The sequence below is a fragment of the Spodoptera frugiperda genome, chromosome 24, assembly GCF_023101765.2.
Source record: "Spodoptera frugiperda isolate SF20-4 chromosome 24, AGI-APGP_CSIRO_Sfru_2.0, whole genome shotgun sequence".
In the NCBI taxonomy this organism is placed as follows: Eukaryota; Metazoa; Arthropoda; class Insecta; order Lepidoptera; family Noctuidae; genus Spodoptera; species Spodoptera frugiperda.
Window position 1 is genome coordinate 3,961,998 of NC_064235.1, and position 10,058 is coordinate 3,972,055.

Below are 10,058 nucleotides of genomic sequence, written 5' to 3' on the forward strand. Positions count from 1 at the left end.
TATCCTTATTATGGACTTTCGATTCGTGGTTATTTCTCTGCGTTATCGAATCGAAAGTCTCTGGACAGATATTACAGCGAAATTTCTGGCCATGCGTCAAAGAATGGCATCGCAACCGATCTTGACTCAAGAAAGACTTGCCGCAGGCTTCGCAAATATAGTTCCCGTAATGCTCATTCATGTGCTGGTTCAATTTGGAGAAATACTGAAACTCCTCCTTACAAACAGCGCAATTATAGACCTCATTGTGTAGAAAATAAGGTATAAGACCGTATCCATACTCCTCGTTGAAATGCACACTATGTTTATCCTTCAAATGTCCTATAAGAAGATCTAAATTGTCAAATTTTTCGTTACAAAGTCGACATTCGACTGAAGAGACGTCGATTTTGACCTTTTCATCTCTCCTTAGGTATGACACAGCAGATTTGATGTTAGATTTCGTGTGAGCGGCTATGGTATGACCCTTGAGTAAACCGGTGTCGTTAAAAGAGAGATGGCAGAAGAAACAGAGATAGCTATGCCTCTGCCATTTAAAAGGGATTACTGTGGAAGATTCTAGAATAGAAATGGCGTTTCTCTTCATTAGTTTGTTGCGCAGTGTTGATGAGATCGAGGACTTAATCGGTGCCTCTGTCGTGCACCGTTTGCCACCTAAAAAGTGAAATTTTTCGTATGAGATCTCCTTGTTCTTCCCTCTCTCTCTATTTGCGCTCTTGGGGAGGCTTCGTCGGATTTCTGACTAATGTTTTTGGGATTTCTTTATATTTAATTTCTTTAGCAGTTTGACTCTTCAATTCGATTTTTTTTTTCTTGTTTTATGAGCACTTTCATGATTTATGCTTCTTCAGAAAACAAAGCGAGTAAGCGACCAAACGTCGAACCATGAAATGTCAACCAAAGTCATGTCGCGAAAAACAAAGATTAAATATGGATTGCACGTTTATTACAACCAAACCTGGAGGTTAGCTGACCACTTCCTAATCAGTACTTATTCGGAGGCAAGGCGAGGCAAAACAATGTTAACAATTCACCAGACGCAATTATAGAAATGAGTAGTCAAATCACTCCACATTTGTGCAAAGATTATGGTTTTAATTTAAGCAAAGTTAAAGTAGTCTAATTGATCGCGATCGCGCCGTGCCGCGTCGCACCTCACCGCATCACACGTGCGGTTGGTGACGTAGGCCACGTCAATACATTTTCACATTTTGTGTTTCGCGCCGCACCGCATCGCCTTGGCGTCTTATCATTCAGGTAATGAACCATATTACTTAGACGCGCATAACACCCGAACGACTGTACCAGATACCGGATAAGTTATTGTATAGCATTTGAAAATTAAATCAACGTAAAATAGCCAATAGGAAACCAATTTAGCTAGTGCTGAAAATCAGCGCCGATGCTCGACCCGTTTCGCGTCGCCGCTGCTCGGGCTACGGCATTTTAGCTGAGCATTGGCCTTTTTGCGCCGTGTGGATTATTATATATTTTTTTAAATTAAATATTATGTTTTGCCTGAAATATCTTTCAACGGTGTAAATAAACTGTTTTTCTTTCTTTTTCGAGCAAAAGATATCGGAAACAATAGCTCGCCTTTTTGAAAAAAAATCTGGTATCGATATACCTTAAAACGCGGTTAACCGTTGACGCAAGTAGAGTCGTATTTACATAATTTAAATTGTTTAGAGAACGTCACGTTTTGATTAGAAGAAAAAATAATTTGGTTTTAATGTCATCAAGTTATTTTCAAATAAGCACAAATAAATTCAAATGTTCAAGGAAATAATTACATTATAATATTAGATATGGGACAATATTTCCGATACAAATCTTATGTCACATGATACGAAACCAAGTCTTATTAGGTCTACTACTTCTCGCGAATGGCTTGACCAATCTTCGTAAAAATAATACTGATGTGTACGATGCGATTTATATTAGAAATATTGTCAGATTGAAGTAGTGATATGCTGTGATTTTCTAAATTAAAACTGTTAACGACTATTGGGCACGGGCTTTTATTATATTCCCGGATTGAGCAAAGTCTTTTTGAGCGTTTCGATAGTAACTATAGATTTTTTTAGTAAGGAAATGATCTATTGTATTCTCTCGCCTTGGGTGAGACCAGAGGGAATGTCAGACTCTCAGACTCTTACTGGCTAAACACCACCCCGTTTCTACAAAAGTTAGCCCCAGATCGGTTCCAAATTCAAAATTATGCAATGTCACGCCTTTTATGTACATTATGGCATGTAATGCTGCTTTACAATGTACACCCACTTTTCACTATTTGTATTATAAATCCCATGTAATAGGGGGTGAGCCCATACATACATCGGAATTGATTCAAAATTACTCCAAAAAGACTAGAAAACCATTACATATCATAGTTATCCAACAAAAAATTTAAAAAACCACAGCACTCCTCTATCTATTTACACAAAACAGCGACCTACCTTTAGCAACGGCTTTTGAAGTCTTCGGTTTGTCCTCAATCTTGGCAACTTTGGCCCGTTTCTCCGGTTTGACTGGTGTGGCCTTACGAGGCCGGCCTCGCTTGCCTTTGATGGGGAGGGCGGATACTGTGATATCCGACACTGAAGCCTCCACTGAGTCAGAGTCTTTTAGAAGGTCATCTGGAAGAGGATTACAATTGAATTACTGTGGGGGAGAGTCATACTTCGGCACGAATGCCGGCTCGACCGGAGTGATACTACGGCCTCACAGAAAACTGACGTGAAACAAGACTTGCGCTGTGTTTATATCATCGCAAACTCGAGCTGCGCATCTTACTCGCACAGCTACATAGCTTAATAGCAGTGGAAGCGGTCCCATAGTTTCACAGCTTAGCTATTAGGTACATCTTCGTAGCATGGCTACATAGCACATCTTTGGTGGAAAAGCACCCTTATGTACCCTTATGTATGTGATACTTTAGGTGCAGGTGTTGCTTTGCTTACTATCGCTTGTCAAAAGACTTGCAATCTATTATAACGAGACATTTGAACCCCTCTACCTATCTACAAGGTGTTCTAAAATTATCTAACTACCACAGCCAAAACTAGAGCTCCTATATATAGGAAATACAAACAAAACATGCAACTCACCGTCGCCAAACTCGATCTCATCCTCCAGATACTCCACATTAGCATTCTCAATCTGTTCTACAGCAGCATCCTCACACTTCATCTGAGTTTGGTAGATCAACACTGGAATTTAGAATAATGTTTTAATTTAACTTCTGTAAATAAAAACTTATTTACAGTGATGCTCGACCGGAGTGATACCACGTCTTCACAGTATACCGACGTCAAACAAAGCTTGCGTTGTGTGAGTCAGATTACCGGAGTTTCAATTACCACCCTTCCCAATCCCGGATTCCCCAACAACCATTAAATTCATAACCCCAAAAGGCTGGCATCCCACTTGTAACGCCTTTGGTATATTATGTGATCCGCTTGCTTATAACATATATCTATAATAAAATTAATTTACATAGGATTGATGTTTATTTTAACCAATCAAAATTGCGACCAACTGTATCCTTGGCGCTCTGATTTGTTGGTCTATTCGACCTGGCCAATCAGAACGCCGAATGCGCTCTTGTTTTGATTACTTTAAACGTAAAGCAAACTCGTACTAAGAGTATTGAATACAGGAAGCTAGCTTCTCCCTGGCATTTCCGAAAAACACATTCATTATATCAGTATCCTATACTAAAATACTCACTTTTAGGCCTAAACTCCCCTCTGCCCATCATATCAATGAACTTCTTCTCCGAATCCATGACCTGTTTCTTGAAGTTACATGCATCCCGCAGCCGAGTGATGCAGACTTCGCAGATGAGGCGATTCGGACCATTGGGGCCTTCATTGTGTTGCGTGATCTGAATAAGTCAGTTATTTATTTATTTAAAACTTTTATACAGTTATTTTTAGGGGAATAGTTATCCAATCACTTCTTGCCGCCTTGGGTGAGGTAAGAGTGTTACTCTTTTTGACTAAATTCTACTCTGTTTCTTGTACTTTGAGCTGAAGTCCCGAAGGTGAGATTATACACACATTAATAACCTATTCCATGGGGTAGGCAGAGATGATGGAATGCCAATTGCCAAGAATCTTATGATGTGATTATAGTTATATTAACAATTTTAGAAAACAGGGTGAATAGAAATCAATGGGTGGAAAGATACAGAAAGAGGATGAATAAATGTTGGGAAAATTTCCCACTTCCATTTAACCTAGTACTTTTAACTAAACATTTTTCCTGTGTAGTGAGTGTTTATAAACACATCATTTTTAAGTAATTTATGTGTTTGTGTTTTAGCATGAAATAGAAACTATTTATTTTCTAATAAGTCAGGTGTTTTCATACAAACATTGGTGCATACAACAATCTGTTATAAAAAGTTTTAGTAATCTGCTGTTCACCATGTAGGTTTTATAAATTATTATACATTTTTAGATCGGTATGTTTTTTTAAGATTTCCAATTTGGTAACTATTGTATTGATTGAATTAATACAGTATCAATACCGTGAATTTAGGCTCGCATTGCCTTATAAGCTCTATAATTCAAATAATATTCCATATAACATGAAATCAATAGTTTATAAGACAAAACATTACAAAAAAGAAATCAATGAATTTTCCAATACTTTTTGATTACAGAAGAAATGTCAATGACAGGGTTTGAACGTAAGTTATACATATTTCTTCTTATTATATTATTAACTTACACTGATATCGAAGCATTCAAGAAGCATATCAGCGTAGACCTCAGTTTCGTTCATCCAAGTGTATTCAGTGCCCAAGTCTTTGTAGCATCCTTCGGAGAGACAGCACCGGCATAGCCCGGGGCTCTCCTTCACCACAATCTCGTTAAACTCCATCTTAACCACACTATATTAGCATTTCCACAAGAAAAATCACTGAATTCTCACGTTTTCAGTGAAAAATTACATAGCGTCAATAGCGGTAACAAAAATCGATAAAGACCAGCCGGCAGCCATTTTGATTTTAGTAGTTTTTTAATTTTCTTTTCTTTTCCATATTTTCTTTTTTGTATGGGTTCGTTTTATTAGTTGTTCTGTAATATTTCAGTAATATTGTTTAGTGTAATCGAATATATTATTCATTAAATAAAAAGACAAATAAAACGTTTACCAAGAAAACTTTCTACCAAAATCGTAATTTCCATTCAAAACAACATCAAACCTGGTAACCCCAATTGATAAAAAAAGAAAAGATAATAAAAAAAACAAGAATTTTTCCCGTCCGTCAGGCCGTCAGTCAAGAAATTCTAATTTACGATACATTTTCTAATAATTTCCTAAACAAATATTAATAGAAACTGTTTATGCGGATGTAAGATACACAAACACAATGGAAGTGGTCGGTGTTTGCCGCTGCTGCCTTGCCCAGGGCTCGAATAAAGACTTGCATTCCATTTACCATTGGCTCGACAAAAAAGAAATCTACGCAGAAATGTTGATGGAATGCTTTAATATAGTTGTAAGTTAATAATTTAAGTTCTCTATATAGCGTAGACTTTATTTAACCTCACGTTAGCGTGTTAAAAAACAGATAACATGACAAAAATCGTGATGAAACCGGGTCACTAGTGTTATTGATAAGGAGTAAGTGGAGCAAGCAATCTGCTTGACCTGTTATGCGACCGGCCGTAGTCGTAATGATATTCTGTACTTATTATCTTGAAGAATATTAAATTTGTAATAGATTTTATTTAATATAATATTCATATAAGTTTCTTATTAGCAAAAATCTTGATGTTAAAAAACTAGTTAGAATCGATTCAGATAATGTAAACATTTTATGAGTTCAAGGTTATTTTGAGTGTAGTAGCTTTTCGGCCGCGGCTTTACTCGCGTTTTCAAAGAAAAATCTTAGCTTATAGCTCTTCAGCTTCATTTCTGTATTCTGATACAAAAATATTGCAAATAGATTCTTATAAGATGTTGTTTATTCAAAAAATAAGTGAGACTGTGCTACTATGTAGCTATGCTATGAAGATGTGTTAGTTGTGAGACTATGCAACCGTTTCCACTGATACTAAGCTATGTAGCTGAGCGAGGAGATGTGCAGCTTGAGTATGTGATGTATCAATAGTAGGGAAGTCATCTATAGCACGCATCCCTAACATACATCTATATCATGCATCTTTCCATATAAGAAAACATAGTTTAGCTGAATCTGTTTTCACCAGTGCTAAGCTATGTGTACCAATGAATATGATTGGTGGAAGCCGAACACATCCACAGCAACATAGCACAACACACATTAATACTTTACCTGAACTGTAAATATTTTATAATACTTCCTATAATGCAGTTTTGCATAGTTATAACAAATTACTGTCAGTAAATAATTTCCATAATCTTGATTTTACAGCTAACACCTTCTAATATAAAGCCGGCTGGTATTTGTGACGAGTGCATCAAAAGTCTCCGCAGCTGTGTGGACTTCAAGCAGCAGGTCCTGCAAGCTGATGAGGAGTTCTCCAAGAAGTTGCAATCTATGGAAATTGAGGAGGAGGATAAAACAAGTGAGTGTGTATTTCCTATCTATGAACTTGGTAACATTCTTCTGGTAATAATATTTTGAGTATGCGAGAGCCATGCATCGGTACAAATGGCTCAGAGAGGATTTAACAGTTAGAACAAAATTTTAAGATTTATTTTGTTTAAACCAAACTTTTCAAGCAAGCGTGGTGATTATCCTTCCGTGCACCTTCCGTGAACCTTCTCCGTGTAAGAAGAGATCTTTGGTCAGCAGTAACCACTAATAGGCTGTTGATGTGTGAGTGCTTATTATTATTATAATACAATATTGTGTTTCTTATTTCAGGAGCAAAAATAATTGAAGTAAAAGTTGAGCCGAAGGTGGAGAGTGACGTTGATTCTGATGATTACTATCTGGCAGATGCTGGTGAGTTATATTTTTCATTTATCATCATGCCTTTTATCCCACTACCTCAATGTACACCCACTTTTCACCATTTGAGTTATAATTCCCATGTAATAGGGGATGACCATATTGCCACATACCGGTCACAATTTCAGACTCCTTGCTACTACTGAGAAATGTTTGCCCGACCCCGAGACCTGCCTCTTGCCTGGCAGTCGCACTTGCGACCATTCAACCAACGAGGCAGTTAGATTTCCATGCTTCTTTAAATTGTCTGTTCCATATGCCATGTCGTGATAGCAACAATTTTGTCACTGTATCTGTTCCGTGGGTATCACAAGAGTCAACTAAAGTTACTACACATATGTGCGATGTAGGATTTATGACGTCATTCCTTGATGTGTCGCCATAACAGTGTATTAAGTAAATTGTAATATCTTTTCAGTACGAAATTCACCACCGAACAAGATAAAAAGTGAGAGTGCACCTGTGAAAAAGAAGGCGGAGACTAAACGGGCTAAACCCAAGTCCGGCACCGCCAAGAAGACACCAGCACCACCTGACAGCCCGTGGAAGAATGAGAAGATTAAATCGCTCGTGTCCAGGCTTGCTACTTCTATCAGTAAGTTTTGTGTCTTTTAAATCTTTTGTGGATGGATGATGGTAAGCGATTAATTTCTCTCATGGACATTTTTTGATGACGGGGGAAACATTCAAATGGTGGGATTTCTACCTCAGTAAAACCACCTTCAGCACCGATAAGGGGCTACGAGACCTCTAACTAGACCTGCTCTGAAGCCCCTATGGTGCAACGCCTGTTACTAGGCCTACTACGCCTAGGGAGACGTGTACCTCCCATAAGCCTCGCTGTGCAAGTTACACGGCAGCACGTGACCACTGTGCTACCGTCTTCTTCACCGTGCTAGAGTTCCCACTCTACGCACTCGCTTTCATGGACTCCTGCAACACCAGAGGAGTTACAGTTGCGTTAGTCTGGAACTCTGTACAATAAATAGTTATATAGGATAACATAACAGCACAAATGTAGCAAGCAGAGGGACCTAATATGTCAGCTGGGAACCAAACCTGATTATGATTGCTTAACATTCACTCTAGCGACTCAACTAATAACTCAGTATTTACCGTTTCAAGCACAGAAGTTTGAATTTTTACGTACTTTTCCAGAATCCTGCGAAATGCCAGACATAAAACCGAGAAAGAAGTTAGAAATCAAAACCAAACAGCGACTAGAACTCACCATACCAAGGGAAAGTAAAATCAATCTACTATGGACCGGACAGCCGCACCACGACAAGCATAAACATAGGCAGAACCTTCAAACTATACTGAAGTACTCTAACGCTACACCGTTTACCAACAAAACCCTTTTGGGATACTCCTGTGGGTATTGTGAGCTCTCCTTTCCAGACCCAGCTGACTTAAGACTACATACAGATACAGCTCATTCAAAAGAACGCCTAGACTTCAAGTCCAACTTCGATATGAGAGAATACAACGTCAAAATCGACGTCACAAACTTAACTTGCACCGTATGCCATGAAAAAATGGACAACCTCACCGTTTTTAAGGACCATCTCACTAAGGAACACGGTATCATCATACATACGGATATCAAAGACCATATATTGCAGTTTAAATTGAAGAAAGGGGAAGTCTATGATTGTGTGTTGTGTTCCTCTACTTATGAGACATTTAAAATGCTAAAACAACACATGAATAAGCATTACAGTAATTATAATTGCTCACTTTGTGATGCTACGTTTGCTACGAAGAGGTCCTTGAACGCTCACCGGACTACCCATCAAGAAGGCAGCTTTAAATGCGATCACTGTGAAAAGGTATTCGCTAGCCGCACTAAGAAGCATTATCATGAGAAAATGAAGCATCTAGGTGCAAGGAATATTTCAAACTGTCCATATTGCAACGTGCCCTTCCGAAGTTACTATCAACGGAATCAACATTTAGTGAAAGTGCATAACAACGAAGCTCAGTACAAGTGTAATGTGTGTAGTAAATCGTATATTTTAAAGAGTTTGTTAATGTATCATATTAAAAAGAGTCATTTGATGGAACGGAACTGTCAGTGTACGGAATGTGGTTATCGGTTCTTCAGTAAAAAGGCTTTGAAGGCTCATATGGTGAAGCATACCGGTGAACGGATATACTCTTGTGAAGTCTGCCACAAGTCCTACGCTAGAAAGTATACGTTAAGAGAGCATATGAGGATACACAATAATGATAGGAGATTCAAATGTGAGGTATGTAGCATGACTTTTGTACAGAAATGTAGTTTGAAAAGCCATTTGTTGTCTAACCATGGCATCAGTTTGGCTGCTAGCGAGATTGTCCAGAAGAGTTAGTTCGTTATTGCTATTGTAAAGTGACTTTAATAGAGTAGATTACTAATTTTTATTTTAATGTCCGTCTTGTAGATTATTTTAAAATATTAGACACGTTTTTTTTTTAATATGTTACGGAAACAAATACTTTCGATGATAATATGTCGCGTGACGTCACTTGTATGTACATTTATACGTAGAAATGACGCATATACTCCCATTCCTAAGCTTTGATTCGTTTTATCTAAGTATTGTTATCTTATAACTATGGCAAAATAAAAAAATACGTGACTAATATTTTTTTATTAGATAACGGACGGACTAAATAGATTTTTAATTTTCGTACCCCGTCATTATCCCTATTTCTATGTCTCCAAGATGGGACAGAAAGCGTCAAAAGAGGTAGACTTAGTACTAGTTTACTGTACGTTTAAAGTAATCGAAAAGAGAACGCGTTCGGGTTTCTGATTGGCCGGCTTGAATGAACCAACCAATCAGAGCGCCGAACGCATTCTCATTTTGATTACTTTAAACGTAAAGCAAACTCGTACTAAGGGTACTGATTGGCTGGCGCGAATGAACCAACCAATCAGAGCGCCGAACGCGCTCTCGTTTCGTTTGATTTGTCAATGGTTTCTCCAATAATACGTATAAATTACTGTGTCAATTATATTATTTCATCGAAGTACGTTTGTATATGTCTCTTTAAGCCAGCAATATGTAGGTTAATAGATTATGTTATTTATTTAGTTAACTGTCTCGATATATAG

At 37.8% G+C, this 10,058-nt stretch overlaps 2 protein-coding genes across 6 annotated transcripts in view; one reads left to right on the top strand and one right to left on the bottom strand.

The window, feature by feature from the left end:
- Nucleotides 1-5,034, bottom strand: part of LOC118278466 (zinc finger protein 62 homolog) — a 23,819-nt gene extending 18,785 nt beyond the window's left edge. For 2 of the 5 annotated variants that reach the window (XM_050703481.1, XM_050703482.1), the window contains exons 1-4: nt 4,741-5,030; nt 3,733-3,889; nt 3,111-3,212; nt 2,460-2,639 (exon numbers count right to left, since the gene is read on the bottom strand). In XM_050703481.1, the coding sequence (XP_050559438.1) occupies nt 2,460-2,639; nt 3,111-3,212; nt 3,733-3,889; nt 4,741-4,893 (592 nt within the window). In that variant the 5' untranslated portion in view covers nt 4,894-5,030. Of the gene's footprint in view, nt 1-2,459; nt 2,640-3,110; nt 3,213-3,732; nt 3,890-4,740 lie in introns of all 5 variants that reach the window. The other 3 variants (XM_035597652.2, XM_050703479.1, XM_050703480.1) reach the window with 3 other exon arrangements.
- Nucleotides 5,035-5,229: 195 nt separating this feature from the next.
- On the top strand, nt 5,230-9,356 carry LOC118278937 (zinc finger imprinted 3-like). The gene is made up of 5 exons (XM_050703554.1): nt 5,230-5,515; nt 6,413-6,566; nt 6,869-6,949; nt 7,374-7,550; nt 8,114-9,356. Exons 1-5 carry the CDS (start codon nt 5,387-5,389, stop codon nt 9,307-9,309), a joined length of 1,737 nt encoding a protein of 578 aa, XP_050559511.1. The 5' UTR covers nt 5,230-5,386; the 3' UTR covers nt 9,310-9,356.
- The last annotated feature ends 702 nt before the right edge of the window (nt 9,357-10,058 follow it).